The sequence below is a fragment of the Oncorhynchus nerka genome, linkage group LG26 (genome assembly GCF_034236695.1).
Source record: "Oncorhynchus nerka isolate Pitt River linkage group LG26, Oner_Uvic_2.0, whole genome shotgun sequence".
In the NCBI taxonomy this organism is placed as follows: Eukaryota; Metazoa; Chordata; class Actinopteri; order Salmoniformes; family Salmonidae; genus Oncorhynchus; species Oncorhynchus nerka.
Genome location: NC_088421.1, coordinates 16699153 through 16715079, shown reverse-complemented (window position 1 = coordinate 16715079; position 15927 = coordinate 16699153). Strand labels below are relative to the sequence as shown.

Here is a 15927-nt window from a genome sequence, read left to right as displayed (position 1 = left end):
ACCGACTTGCCAAAACTATAGTTTGTTAACAAGAAATTTGTGGAGTGGTTGAAAAACGAGTTTTAATGACTCCAACAAAAGTGTATGTAAACTTCCGACTACAGCTGTCGCTACTCTCTTTCAACATAGGTGTGATTTGCACTGCTTGATCCCAATTGCCTGGCTCTATTTACTTCAATAGCTAGATTTCCATCCAATGGGCAACAGATTTTCAAGACTTCAAAAATCAGCATAAAAACTAAATTAGCATTCTCCCAGCAGAGGTTTGTGTCCATCAAACTTATTTTATTCCTCTTTGTGTGTGTGTGTTTTTTTTTTTAGTTAATTTCTCTGTTTTTTAAACTCTGCATCATTGGGAAGGGAAGGAAAACAATCATTTCACTGTAAAGTCTACACCTGTTGTATTCTGCACATGTGACAAATAGCTTTTAAACTGCATGAAATTCTATGTGTAATGACAGAATGCATATAAAATGTACTTTTGCGGTTAATTCTCAGGTACGGTAACTAATAACAGAAGTTCATTGTGTTTCAATCACATTTTCAACTCTACTGATGGGTTTGTCACAAACTGTTAATTACACAAGTATGCTGGTAAAGTGGACAGGGTGGGTTATATGATATGAATGAGAACAAGATCCTTTTATTTAATAATTGGCAGCCAAACACCAATCATCTTGTCACCAACATTCAAATAATGGCCTACTGTCAATATTTTGGGGAAACTTGCAAGATCACCGTGCACTTAACCACCATGTGAAGTTGATCATAGCTTGTTTAATCTGCATATAAACTCTTCATGCTTTTTCGCGTCGTGTTGTGGTGGTGGGGCCTACAATGTAACATATCATTGCGTTACTCTGAGTTTACTTCGATATGATGGTTATTATATCAATATTTCTACCGGAATTGTCGCTTAATCAGTTATCCACCCTTGTCTAGCGTATTTTGTTTTTGGAAATGAGGATATTTTACCGACACATTTCCTGTTTCCATCAGGCCGTCAGTTAATTCATCCGCATGCAATGATTGGATGGAAACCTGGTTACTGCAGCCATAGATGCAAAGCTAATGAATGTGTTTCTCTTCACTCTCAGATGGTTCTCATGCTGACCCCTCCATGGTTCGACCCACCGGACCCAATCTGATGGTGAACAGGATGCAGAACCCTGCAGGTAAGTTGTTCCTACAGTTGAAGTCGGAAGTTTACATACACCTTAGCTAAGTACATTTAAACTCAGTTTTTCACAATTCCTGGCATTTAATCCTAGTAAAATTTCCCTGTCTTAGGTCAGTTAGGATCACCACTTTATTTTAAGAATGTGAAATGTCAGAATAATAGTAGAGAATGATTTCTTTCAGCTTTTATTTCTTTCATCACATTCACAGTGGGTCAGAAGTTTACATACTAATTTGGTAGCATTGCCTTTAAATTGTTTAACGTTTCAGGTAGCCTTCCACAAGTTTCCCACAATAAGTTGGGTGAATTTTGGCCCATTCCTCCTGACAGAGCTGGTGTAACTGAGTCAGATTTGTAGGCATCCTTGCTCGCACACGCTTTTTCAGTTCTGCCCACACATTTTCTATAGGATTGGGGTCAGGGCTTTGCGATGGCCACTCCAATACCTTGACTTTGTTGTCCTTAAGCCATTTTGCCACAACTTTGGAAGTTTGCTTGGGGTCATTGTCCATTTGGAAGACCCTTTTGCGATCAAGCTTTAACTTCCTGACTGATGTCTTGAGATGTTGCTTCAATATATCCACATCATTTTCTTCCCTCATGATGCCATCTCTTTTGTGAAGTGCACCAGTCCCTCCTGCAGCAAAGCACCCCAACATGATGCTGCCACCCCCGTGCTTCACAGTTGGGATGGTGTTCTTCAGCTTGAAAGCATCCCCCTTTTTCCTCCAAACATAACGATGGTCATTATGGCCAAACAGTTCTATTTTTGTTTCATCAGACCAGAGGACATTTCTCCAAAAAGTACGATCTTTGTCCCCATGTGTAGTTGCAAACCGTAGTCTGGCTTTTTTTTATGGCGGTTTTGGAGCAGTGGCTTCTTCCTTGCTGAGCGGCCTTTCAGGTTATGTCGATGTAGGACTCATTTTACTGTGGATATAGATACTTTTGTACTGGTTTCCTCCAGCATCTTCACAAGGTTCTTTGCTGTTGTTCTGGGATTGATTTGCACTTTTCGCACTAAAGTACATTTAACTCCAGGAGACAGAACGCGTCTCCTTCCTGAGCGGTATGACGGCTGCGTAGTCCCATGGTGTTTATACTTGTGTGACATTGTTTGTACAGATGAACGTGGTACCTTCAGGCATTTGGAAATTGCTCCCAAGGATGAACCAGACTTGTGGCGTTCTACATTTTTTTTCTGAGGTCTTTGCTGACTTCTTTTTGATTTTCCCATGATGTCAAGCAAAGAGGCACTTAGTTTGAAGGTAGGCCTTGAAATACATCCACAGGTACACCTCCAATTGACTCAAATGATGTCAATTAGCCTATCAGAAGCTTCTAAAGCCATGACATAATTTTCTGGAATTTTCCAAGCTGTTTCAAGGCACAGTCAACTTAGTGTATGTAAACTTCTGACCCACCGGAATTGTGATACCGTGAAATAATCTGTTTGTGAACAATTGTTGGAAAAATTACATGTCATGCACTAAGTAGATGTCCTAACCGACTTGTTTACAAGAAATTTGTGGAGTGGTTGAAAAACAAGTTTTAATGACTCCAACCAAAGTGTATGTAAACTTTCGACTTCAACTGTATATGCTCAGCTTAGTTTGCTGCTTGGCACAACCTGAACCAGTCTGAAGGGTGGACATATACTGGTGGCTAATGTGTGTTACTGGTTTGCTCTCTCTCGTCTGTCTCAGGGATGAATCAGTTTGGACAAATGGGTATGCAGTCATTAGGTCAGAGGTCAACGCCTCCCCTCCCACTTGGTGGACCTCTAAATCAGGTTCGTCGCCATCTCTCATTACAAATATCCAAATTAAGTTTAACTGCATTCAATATTGATAGAAATGTATGATATTTTAACCATGGTCTCATTAGAACAAAATTGAGTAATTTATCTTGTTCGGTCTCACTCAGATGGGTATGGGGCCAACGCGGATGGGGCAGCCCAACGTGCCCCAGTACCTCCCTCCTGGTCAGTTTCCTGGGTCCAGTCCTGGCCTCGGGGCTGGCACAGTCAGCATGAACCATCCAGGGCCACAAGGAGGCATGGCACAGGTAAATAGATACTGGAACCAATGCTATAAGTAAAGGGTGACAGTAAAGTAGTTGTTGGCTATAGACTCTAACTGTCTCCTCCTGTTTTCCAGCAGGCCCAGATGCCCACGCCGCCCTCGCTCCCGGCCAGCAGCCCTGCAGCCCAGCCAGGCTCAGTGGCAGGATCGGGGCCCTCCCAGGGCTCTATGGGGCCAGGCAGTGTAGGTGGAGGCCCTCCTTCCAACCTGCAACTGCCCAACTCCTCTCAGCTCAACTCACACCCGCACTGCCCCCCCATCCGACAGAACTCCCCCTCCCCGGCACGCAGCCTCACGCCAACCCCTCATCAGACGCCGCCTGGTCTGCCAGGCTCGCAAACCCCCCAGCCTCACACGCCCAACCCGCCCCAGGTTGCCGCTCCGCTCCCGCAGCAGCAGCTAGCGTCGTCACAGCCAATGGGGCAAGGAATGAACTCGGAGAAGCCCAGTCGGCTCCAACAGCAGACAAACGGTGGTGGAGCTTCTGGAGTCCTCCAGACGGGGCAGGCTCAGTCTGTGCCTACCCAAAATGCCCATGTGCCAACCCAGCTTCCGCGAACTCCAGTGAGTAGTTTTCCCCCATAGTCTCACTAACCCAACTCCTTGTGGTTGTCAGAAGTTATTTTCTTTGGATTTCTAAGCTGATCCCTGATCTCTGGCTATACCTCCATATACCGTCACGTCTCTGAGATTTCCCTCGTTGCCTGGACAGACACCTTCGCTGTTCTCTTGCCCTCTGTTCCTTGTTGGTCTACGTCTTTGCCTGTTCACTCTTTTTCACTATCTTTTTTGGCTGGTTCTGTTATTAATTTCCTTTCCATTAACTTTTCTCTCTCTGTCCTCCCAGCTGTCTCAGAAGTCTTCACTGACGGCAGACGGCCAGGCTTCCACTCCGGCCTCGGTGAGCAGCGTGGACCCTAGCTCCCAGCTGACCTCGTCTGACGCCCCTGCCCCAGCTGAGCCCAAGATGGAGGTGAAACAGCAGGACGATGAGGATGCCGAGGACCAGGGAGAGGGGAAGGCCTCTGGGAAGATGGGCAAGGGACAAGCAGACATCAAGTCAGAGGAGAAACCTGAGGTGAGGCTTCCAGTTTTTCTAAGGCAGGGGTCCAAAAGCAAAAGACAGTGCTAGCTAGCCAGCGTGGTGAAGATTATTTTACACACAGCTAACAGATTTTATTACATTCAGGATGATGTCTGGAAATGTGTATAGGATATTGAACATGATGTCCCCTCTCAGATTAAGAAGGAGAAGCCTTCAGGCGACGGCTGCAAGGGCGAGCCTATGGACACATCGTCATCGGTAGCAACGCCAAAGATGGAGGACAGAGACAGGAAGCCAGAGGTGAAGACTGAGCCCAAGGACGAAGAGGAGAGGTCGGGGGCATCGGGCACGCACAGCTCCCCCGCCAGCGCTCAAAACAAGAGGAAAAGTAAGAGCCCCACCCCTTACTCTTTCCTCTCTTCTTCATAGGAGTAATGTACCTGGAGTAGGAGTAATGTACCTCAACATTTGTTTCTCACCTAAGTCAGACATGGTGTATAGATCTAGGCTATGAATCTTTGAAGCGACGTGTATATTCACCGGTAAACAGCCTAATCAAAAACAATTTTTCACATCTTTCTTGCTCCTCCTTTTCCACTACTTGCACTGCCAACATCCCCAATTCCTCTCCTCTGTCGCTCCCTCTCTCCTCCTCTTTCTACTACCCCAGTCTTTAAGCCTGAGGAGCTGCGTCAGGCTCTGATGCCCACCCTGGAGGCCTTGTACCGCCAAGACCCTGAGTCTCTGCCCTTCCGCCAACCGGTGGACCCCCAGTTACTGGGAATACCCGTACGTATTCGAACTAGTAACAAAACTAACCTGGTAAGGGACTGCGCTGGCTTCCATTTTGCTTCCCTCTAAAAACGTTCTTACCGTTCTTTTTAGTTCATTTTTCTCTCATTCCTTTTTCCTTTTTCTTTCATCCCTCTCTTCATCCTTACCACTGCCACATGTGTGCAAGAGTGGGCTGAGGGAGTGACTGTTGGCAAGGGGAGTTATAGCGATACGGTGTGTGTGTTAGAGAAAGCTGTCTCAATCCTGAATTTGATTGTTATGTCTCTGCTCAGGTAGTATACTATACATCAAACATAGGTCAGTTTGGTTTTTACTGTAGGTTCTTGGGTAGGTGTGTGTGTGTGTGTGTCAGCTCATGCTTGCTTCTCTCGAATTCTCTTCCACCACAAAAAAAAACACATCAATGCTATGTACATTTTTTAAACTTGTTTTGCTTGTAAACCAAGTTAGCAGAAATCAATAAGTCTGTCAGTAACATTTAAGAGATGCAAATTTAAACCTTTCTGCCAAATATTTTTGGATTGGTTTCTACCGGTCAGTTTTGATTAAAATCAACACTTGAGGGGTGGTTTGGCCCTGGCCGTGAATGTTAGACCCCTGGGCCTTGTTAATGGCGGCTTGTGTTTCTGCCTTTCATCAGACTTCAAAAGCCTAAAATAAGCAGCCATTTTCAGTGGCACATCTCCGTTCTGCGTTTACAGTAACATGCCCTAAAAGGGAAATTTACTAGCCAAAAATGTTCATAGCCCATTACTTTCTTTTATTCTTTCAACTGCCTTCTTTCAATTGCATTTTGTTTTTCTCCCACATATGCCTATTCATAGAAGCTTTCTAGACAGTTCCTCGCCAGTAATAAGTATTGTTGAAGTTGATTGTGAGTTATGTGAAGAGTTGTGCCAATGCCTGTATGCAGGAGTTGTGTGTCTCAGATAATGCTAATAGCTAGCAAATCAAATATCTCAGACCTCTTATTGAACACCCGTGAAGAGATACCCAGGCAATGTCTGGCACTAATTACAATAATTGTTTGTACGCCATTGAGGCTGCATGTACACAGGCAGCCCAATTCTGGTATTTTTTTCCCCAATTATTGGCAGAGGAGCTGATCTGATTGGTCAAAAGACCAATTAGTAGAAAAAGATCAGAACTATAGGCTGACTGTAAATACAGCCTGAGAGGGGGACTTAATATCGTATGGTCCTCACCATAGTTTTAATTCTCCTCAAGCAGTGCTAGGGCACACTTACTCCATTCTCAGAGGTCATTGGCACACTTCTCCTCAGTAACCCTCAATAGCCCCAGTGATGCACCTGACCCCAGAACACCACCTGGGTATTCAACATGGACACACAACCAGGCTCAGAAACTGCTCAAATACTTTTAACATGCTCAAATAACTAGCAATTCCACACCTTTATAAGTGCAGGGATTTATCCATCCACAATGGGATTATCACACCTCAATTTCTAATACACTTGTAGAAACAACACTCATAGTTGTTGTAATTGAGCTCAGATTAATGGAATGCAGCATACTTTGTGCCATGTGTTCATGCATCACAGGCTGTTGTGTCCTTTATTTGTCAAAGTGAAGAGTCTCATTTCCTGTTTGTGTTTCCCTGGAGACGGAGAGAGATCCTTGGCTTTGCCCCTTTGTCTCAGTGCTCTTGGCTTTGACTGCCATGTTGCCAACCTCCATGCTGCCAGTTTACCAGTGTGTGTGTTGTTACTGCCGGACTGACTGATGTTACTGCTCTGTTCACCTCAGCTTTGCACCCTGACTCATGCCCTGAAGATGCTCTCCTTTAGGAGAGTCTGTAGAGGAGAAAGCGGTTGCACTGGAACCGTCTCACTGCTTGAAAAACAAACACACATTTACACTGCACAACAGGTGCTTTTCCTGTAGTTTCTGATAACTGTTGGATGTAAAGGTCTGCCTTTAGAGTACTAATCTAGTCTTGATTTGAGGAGAAGTTTGAATTTGGGCAGAATGGGAGGGGACAAGCCTGGCCACCCCAGTGTCCTTCCTTGGCCTGTTCCCCATTTAATGTAGAAATGGTGCAAAGTTTGAGTGGTGAAGGGGAGAAGCTGTCATGTCTCTCTGTCTGCATGTGAACCTCTCTGCAGCCGTCAACATTGTCCCCTGCACCCTCTTCTCTCCCCTCCTCTGGTTCCACCTGGATGTCCACCACAACTTCTGCTACTTCAACAACAACTACAATGATGATGATGACGACCATGGTCATCTCTACCGCCCCCTGCATCAATGACCACATCCCTCTTCTCCCCACCTTCCTTTCCGGGCTGAACCGTACTCTCGCTGACACCTGGACTTGGTCCTCTCCAGGACTACTTTGACATTGTAAAGAACCCCATAGACCTGTCGACGATAAAGCGTAAGCTGGACACGGGACAGTACCAGGAGCCCTGGCAATATGTGGATGACATCTGGCTCATGTTTAACAACGCATGGCTGTACAACCGCAAGACGTCCCGCGTCTATAAGTACTGCTCCAAGCTGGCCGAGGTGTTCGAAGCCGAAATCGACCCAGTCATGCAGGGCCTGGGCTACTGCTGCGGGAGGAAGGTGAGTGGATGTGTGTAACATCAGTCATTGAAGTCAGCACAGCTTTTACGTTCTCTCCTTACCACTGCGTGTTAAACATACTATCGTACAAAATAATTGGCTTCCTGGATAAGTCTTTTTCAGTACATAGACTATCTCTTACTATGTCCTCTTATGTTTGCAGCTTGAGTTTTCCCCTCAAACGCTATGCTGCTATGGGAAACAGTTATGCACCATCCCGCGCGACGCTGCTTATTTTAGCTACCAGAACAGGTAAGGGGCGTACAGAAGCACAAACTCACATACCCAGACACTGAAAGGAGCAGGGTCATTCACACCCTCAATGGTTCTCACACACACACCCACATACACAAGTCATGTTTTCTGCATATTTTATATAAATCCACATTTCACAAATCTACTTGAGTGATTGTCTTATTGTGATATTGTGCATGCTGATATTCTCTGCAATATAGCATTGTTCAATCACAAATGAGTTAAGTTTTAATATGGCTTTAAATGGTTACACCCTGCCACCGTTTTCATCTTCATCCTTCACCAATTTAATTTTCACTTTTGACATTTACAAAGTGGGTTCCCTGTCTTGAGATTATTTTGAAATCTACATGTTTTCACTAGTCTACTTAGAATGCATAGAGAAATGTATTGATCAATTACAGGTAAGGAATTGAATCAAACTGATATTTGGCAAATGGATACATAATTGCTTTTGGACACAATACTTCAAATAAGACTCAGGGTGATATTGCTGTACAGCTGCAGTGAACACTTTGATTTGCAGAACATTTCATTGAACAAAGCTGTGGAGCTGATTGGCTTGATTCATTTCACCGTCAAGACAGAATCACTATAGTGTAGTTATGTTCGGGCAACAGTATTAACAACCTCACTACATGTATGATACTTCCTCTCCAACACAAGAAAGGAACCCTCTTTATAAATGGAGCAGAAGGATGATCGGTCGCTGTTGCACTACCACTTGCTTTTCCTCATCCACACTGTTTTTTGAGCCCCCCCCCTTTGTTACTGTGTTAATTTAAAGGAATACTTTGGGATTTTGACAGATTAATATGTGGATTAATTTTATGTCTGTCGAGTATGAAGGAAGATAGAGGTAGTTTCATGAGGCAATGCTAACTAGCAGTAGCACAATTACCCATAGTCTTCCAGTCATTGTGCTAATGCTAGTTAGCATTTGCGCTAGTTAACTTCCTTAACCACACTGAGGCATAAAAATGTTATCGACGAGTTCATCAGATTCTGGGGAAGTAGATAAAGGGCCTCGCTTCCAAAAATCTCGGAGTATCCCTTTAATTATGTGTTTGTCCACTCACTGACTGACACTAATCTGTGCTTTGCATTGGATCTCTGTCCTTGTTGATGTTATGTTCTCCATGTTCCTCACTCTTCCCATCCTATTCATCCCTCCATCGTCCTCGTCTGACCTGTAACGATTTATTTCACGCTTTTTTAATATTCATTTTGCCCTCCCTTCCCCCATCTCTTCCCTTCTCTCCCTCCTTTTTTTAACGCTTGTGATGTCTGCATTGGCCTGCTTTGGTGTGACCAATCATCCACTCCAAATTTTAACTGCAAAATCAAAACACCTGCCCACACAAAAACCCTGCATCATGATTGGCTGCTACCTGGCGACGACCTTGCCCTCTGCTCTTCTCCTGGCCTGTCCTGCCCTGCCTGATTGGTGACTGCTTCCTCGTGCCTTCTCTGTGATTGGCTGTGCGGTTGGCGAATGGTCTAGTTCACCACAATTTGGGCTTCTTGCTGACAGGTACCACTTCTGTGAGAAGTGTTTCAACGAAATCCAGGGCGAGTGCGTGTCCCTGGGGGATGATCCTTCTCAGCCTCAGACGTGAGTACTAGCACCCCCCCCACCATGTTAATACTGACATGGTTCTTCTATTGCTCATTTTGATGACATGTAAATATTGTTTGGTTCCCTTGATATATCAATGCGTTTGAGAAATGTTTAAGCTCTTCAATGGGACTTCTCTTTTTCCCCATCACTGAATACCTTTTCAGTCTCTCCCTTAATGAAATGGTCAACTTAAAATAAAAATCAAATGCATTTCTCTCTCCTACCTCTTAAGGCAGCAGTTCACCTCAACTGCCGTCTCCATCCTTTTACTTGATTTCTGCCTCTTCTCTCTTCAGCCAAAACCCCAACATACTGAGGGCTCCTAATGTTCTGGAAGTGTTAGATGATGTTTTCAAAATGGCTGAATCCTAGCCTGTATAAAGCCAGAGCCTGCTCTTATTGCTTGTGACTTGTGGCTGTAATATAGTACATTGCATTTCTGGCCCATTGATTGGCTTGAGTCTGTTCTTACCTCCCACACTCCTGGGCCTCTCTCCCTCCTCTTCACAGGTCCATCAGCAAAGATCAGTTTCAGAGGAAGAAGAATGACACGCTCGACCCAGAATGGTACCTACTCTTTTTTTCCCCCCTTTACATTTGATCTGTACTTGGTGTCAAACCATATGTTTTCCATGTGGTACATTTGCATGAACTTTAGATACTGTAATATTTAATCTTTACTGTGCTTTAGTCAGTTACTCTAGGTTATCGTCATGGCTTTTGTGTTTGAACTGTTCTGCTAGTTGAACCTCCTGTTGAGAAGATAATGACTTTTTCTGTGTGTGACACATGGTATCAATAGCCTGTGACTCTCTCTGTCCACCTCTCTCTTTTCTGTAGGCTTGTGGAATGTACCGACTGCGGGCGTAAAATGCACCAAATCTGTGTCCTGCATAATGACACCATATGGCCGGCAGGGTGAGCCAACTTGCATACACGTTCTGTACATATTACGTTAATGCGACTGTTAGAACTGTGAAACTGCCCACTTTATTCCAAGGTGCAGTTCCAGGTTCAATCTTACTGTGGTTGTGTTGCCCGTTTGCCATCATGACCCTCAGCAATACCTTACAACATTCATTGCAGACAACTTATTCAGTAGGGCAAAGAAGTGAAGCTGAAGGCCACTGAGAAATGGTAAATTACAAATGCATGTATGATGTATTTGAAGTAATGAATAAATCCTTTTCCTCTCATCTCCACAGCTTTGTATGTGACAGCTGCCTTAAGAAGGCCAATAAGACGCGGAAAGAGAACAAATACGCGGCCAGAAGTAAGTGGAGTAAGTGACAAACGGGGGGCGCTCATCTACCGTCATCTTCATCGGGGTGTCAGTCTGTGTCTCCCCTCCCCTCTCCAGTCACTCAGCCGTTTCTTTTCGGTGTTCTCTTTATCCCTCTTCTCCTTTGGTGCTGTTACTGACACATGCTAATTTCCTAAACACACATCCCACAAGTATAACACCATACTTTCATGTGAAGACGCAATTGACTTTTTCCCCCCTTCAAATCTTTGTATAAATGTATGATTTGGTGCACTGTGTATTCCAAATAATTGTCTTATTTCCTCCGAGGCAGTCTGGTTTAATTCCCGACGCCCTGATACACTACTCGAGAGGACGAGTGTTACAGTTAACACACATTCTACCTTTTTCCATTTCCATGACCCAACCCTTTCGTATCTCCCCCTCCCTCCCCAATGAAAATGTTATATGTAACCAACCCTATTTTTGTATTTCAGAAGCCAGTCCTCAGACAATAGTTGCCGCTGCCAGTCCGCTGCAGCTTTTTCTGGTTCGATTTCACTCTTATCCCAGGCCTGTACACACTGGCCATGGCAAAACATTGTCATTCAGGGTTTCTCGGTTTACAGTTTGCTGTTTTTAAGGTTTATGTGTCACCGAGGCAGTCATGGACCTCCTTTTTTTTTTTTTTTATTAATTTTTTTATCTTGTTGGAGCCTTATTTATGTCATCTTTTTTTCCTCAGTGGGTGGCCACTGTCCAGAAATCATCATATTTTAGGTGAATTTTTTTCAGTTTGCAATGGCATCGATACTCACGCTTTTCCCCCCCAACTTTTTGACAGTTGTCCTGTTTTTGAGAGCCTAAAATCCTTCCACGTGTGGAAAATCTTACCTCCCCCATCCCATTCTCCACACCCTCAATGAAGGCAAAGTTTTTAGGGAGCCACAGGTAGGCGAGCGGGCGTGCAAATTAAAAGGACCAACTGGCCTAGACTCATAAAAGGATCTCAATGAAATATGTCTTGAATGGAAGAGGGGGGAATGTCCTTTATATGGTGTCAGATCTAGTTTGCACCTTGTCATATCTTCTGATTTATTGAGTGTTCAGAGCAGAGGATTAGTCCAAGTCTCAGATATGTTGTTAGTTGCCAAATTGACAACGCTATCAAGGCATTTTAGATATTAATTGACCAAGTGCCTTAGACTGACTCCAGAGTACTCTGAAACACTCTAGAAGCAGTCAGTGGTTGAGTTTGTATGCTTCTGACTTGCCCTTTTATTAAAAACATTTTTTAACTGTCAGATTAGAGCCCAGTGGTTCTTCCGTCTTTAATGTCACTAGTGAAGTTCTCTGCTCTGAGCTACTTAACAGACACAACCCCCATACCACCCCAGACTGGGTTGGCTTTTACCAAAACCATGTGACCTTCCTCTAATCTCTTATCACCCATTTCCTCTCTTCCGTCCTCCATCATTCCTCCTCTTTCTCCCTCCCTTTCCCATTCTATTCTTCCCCTACTTAATTTTCACAGGGCTCCCCCAAACTAAGTTGGGCAGCTTCCTAGAGGGGCGAGTGAATGACTACCTCAGGCGGCAGAACCATCCAGAGTCTGGTGACGTCACTATCCGTGTGGTCCATGTCTCCGACAAGGTGGTGGAGGTCAAGCCAGGCATGAAGTCCAGGTGAGAGTCTTGAGGGGTAGTGATTCTTTAATATGGAGTCAAATATAGACTACCAAGAAAGATGTCAAATTGATCCTAGCGTAAATGGACTCACGGTTCATGTGGGATTTCAATTAGTCCCATTGTAGACTGGAGAGTTAGACTTATCCTAACAACGTTATCTGTTCTCGTGGGACAGCGCCTATACAGTATTTGTGTGGGTGTGTCTACTTATGCTGTCCTTTAACTGATACAGGTTTGTGTGGGTGTGTCTACTTATGCTGTCCTTTAACTGATACAGGTTTGTGGACACCGGGGAGATGTCCGAGTCCTTTCCCTACAGGACGAAGGCGCTGTTTGCGTTCGAGGACATAGACGGGGCTGACGTCTGCTTCTTCGGCATGCATGTGCAGGAGTACGGTTCAGACAGCCCTCCGCCCAACCAGAGACGCGTGTATATCTCTTACCTGGACAGCGTGCACTTCTTCCAACCTCGACACCTCCGCACAGGCGTCTACCATGAGATACTCATAGGGTACCTGGAGTACGTCAAGAAGTTGGGGTAAGAGACAAGGCCTTTTTTTTTTACTAAGCTCAACCTATGAGTGGGCATAGATTCTTGAACATGACTTGACCTCATCACTCTAAACATAGTGTAATGATATGTACTAAATCTCTGAAGGGTCGGTTGCAGATTTCATTCTACTTTGTTCTAATAAGATTCTCTCTTTCCAATTGCTGGTCTGATTCTTCAACCCTACCTCTCCCATGGCAGGTTTACAACGGGGCACATCTGGGCTTGTCCCCCAAGTGAAGGGGACGACTACATCTTCCACTGTCATCCTGTGGACCAGAAGATCCCCAAGCCCAAGCGTCTACAGGAGTGGTACAAGAAGATGCTGGACAAGGCCGTAGTTGAGCGCATTGTGCATGACTACAAGGTGACTACAATCAGTTTTGTTTTGTCAGACAGCACAGGCTGTGCCAGGCAGAAATCCAACTGCTTTCTTCTGAGGTAATTGTATGCATGGAGTCCCCCCCCCCCCCCACCCCCTCTTGACACATCTTATTCATGCTCTGTTTCAGGATGTCTTCAAGCAGGCCACAGAGGACCGTCTCACCAGTGCCAACGAACTACCATACTTTGAGGGGGACTTCTGGCCCAACGTGCTGGAGGAAAGCATCAAGGAGCTGGAGCAGGAGGAGGAGGAGAGGAAGAGGGAAGAGAACAGCACCTCCAGCGAGAGCGTAGATGTGAGTGTAAGGACTTCAATACAACAGGAGAGAGGAGTGTTTTTGTGAATATGGTACAGGGTGTGGGATATTGGTTGTCCTCAATAATAACATGATAGGAGAAGATGTTAAGTATTGCTTAGAGGATAGATATTGAACCATTGCTAATTGGGTCCATTTCGAGGCTGCTTCAGATTCAGTGCTTTAATGGAATGTATTGGCGTTAATCTGGTGTTCTCCACACATAGGCCCCGAAAAGTGACAGCAAGAATGCCAAAAAGAAGAACAGTAAGAAGACGAGCAAGAACAAGAACAGCAGCCTGATCCGAGCCAATAAGAAGAAACCAGGGATGCCCAATGTGTCCAATGACCTCTCCCAGAAGCTCTACGCTTGTATGGAGAAACACAAGGAGGTATTTGATGCTATCGCCATCTTCTAAATAAAGCCACATACACAAACACACATTCTCAGTCCCATTGCTCATCCTTTCTTCTCTGCCCCATACAGGTGTTCTTTGTGATCCGTCTCATCGCCGGCCCCACTGCCAACTCCCTGCCCCCCATCACGGACCCGGACCCCCTAATGGCCTGCGACCTGATGGATGGGCGTGACGCCTTCCTGACGCTGGCCCGGGACAAGCACCTGGAGTTCTCCTCCCTGAGGAGAGCCAAGTGGAGTTCCATGTGCATGCTGGTGGAGCTACACAATCAGAGCCAGGACCGCTTCGTCTACACCTGCAATGAGTGCAAGGCCAGCGTGGAGACACGCTTCCACTGCACCGTCTGCGAGGACTACGACCTGTGTATCACCTGCTATAACACTAAGGGCCATGAACACAAGATGGAGAAGCTGGGCCTGGGCCTGGACGACGAGAGCAACAGCGCAGCGGCCGCTGCCACTCAGAGCCCCGGGGACTCCCGCCGCCTCAGCATTCAGCGCTGCATCCAGTCCCTGGTCCACGCCTGCCAATGCCGCAATGCCAACTGCTCCCTGCCGTCCTGCCAGAAGATGAAGCGTGTGGTGCAGCACACCAAGGGATGCAAGCGCAAGACCAACGGTGGCTGCCCCATCTGCAAGCAACTCATTGCTCTGTGCTGCTACCATGCCAAGCACTGCCAGGAGAACAAGTGCCCCGTACCCTTCTGCCTCAACATCAAGCACAAGCTCCGCCAGCAGCAACTCCAGCACCGCCTCCAGCAGGCTCAGATGCTTCGGAGAAGGATGGCCAGCATGCAGAGGGTGGGCCAGCCTGCCTGCGGTGGAGGACCTCCTGGGGGGCTGCCATCACCAGGTAACAATGGCACCACAGCCCCCAGTACACCCACATCAGGAGGCACCCAGCCCCCAACACCACAGACACCCACCCAGCCCAATATGCCTCCTGGGCCCCAGCCAGGGATGGGTGGTGGAGGAACTTTGCAGCAAGGTGGGATGCCTCAGCAGCACCACCAGCTTCACCACCAGTTTCAGCAGATGCCTGGAGGAGGGGGGATGATGAACTCTCCCCAGCAACAGCAGATGGTTCCTCAGGTCCAGCAGCAGTCCCAAGCCTCAAACCCTCAACAGCTCCAGCAACACCCCAACAGCCTGTCCCCTTACACCAACAGGCCTCCAGGCTCCTCACCGCACCCTCAGTCCCAAGGCAAACCGGGCCTGGGACCAGCCACACCACCTCAGCAGCAACCACCACAACAGCAGCCCAACCCTGGCCAGCCTTCTATGCAGCAGCAGCAACCTCCTTCAGGGCCTCCTCCAGCGGCTGTGGAGATCGCCATGAAGATTCAACAAGTGGCAGACGCCCAAAGGAAGATGTCCCTCCAGAGGCAGGCGGCGCAGGCAGCTGGCATGATGCCTCCGCACCCTCACCACCAACAGCCCCAGGGCCAGATGGGCATGGCCCACCCTGGGGTGGGCATGGTGGGGGCCCAGGGGCTGCCTCCCCAGGCTCAGGCTGCTGCCAGGGCTCACATGGAGCAGCAGCAACAACAACAACAACAGCAGCAGCAGGGTCCTCCAGGTATGATGGTGGGCCCTGGCCCCATGCAGCAGCAGTCCCAGCAGCCTAACCCCCAGGGCCAGCTGCCTCCACAGGTGCAGCAGCAGAGGGTTGGTCCCCCGCTTCAGAATCCCCAGCAACAGTGGGCCGGCCAGGGAATGCCACCCCAGCAGAGGCAAGCCATGATGGGACATCCAGGCATGGTGGCGCCTCAGCAGCAACAA

The 15927-nt window shown here is 46.7% G+C and overlaps 1 protein-coding gene across 1 annotated transcript in view; it reads left to right on the top strand.

Annotated features, from left to right (window-relative positions):
* Positions 1-15927, top strand: part of LOC115110408 (histone acetyltransferase p300-like) — a 31382-nt gene that overhangs the window by 12805 nt on the left and 2650 nt on the right. The window contains 19 exon segments of the mRNA XM_065010160.1: positions 1098-1175; positions 2887-2972; positions 3107-3247; positions 3340-3828; positions 4112-4342; positions 4505-4697; positions 4980-5098; positions 7451-7690; positions 7854-7942; positions 9480-9560; positions 10077-10133; positions 10407-10484; positions 10772-10848; positions 12344-12494; positions 12775-13035; positions 13249-13414; positions 13560-13733; positions 13955-14119; positions 14215-15926. Coding sequence (XP_064866232.1) covers positions 1098-1175; positions 2887-2972; positions 3107-3247; positions 3340-3828; positions 4112-4342; positions 4505-4697; positions 4980-5098; positions 7451-7690; positions 7854-7942; positions 9480-9560; positions 10077-10133; positions 10407-10484; positions 10772-10848; positions 12344-12494; positions 12775-13035; positions 13249-13414; positions 13560-13733; positions 13955-14119; positions 14215-15926 — 4588 coding nt within the window.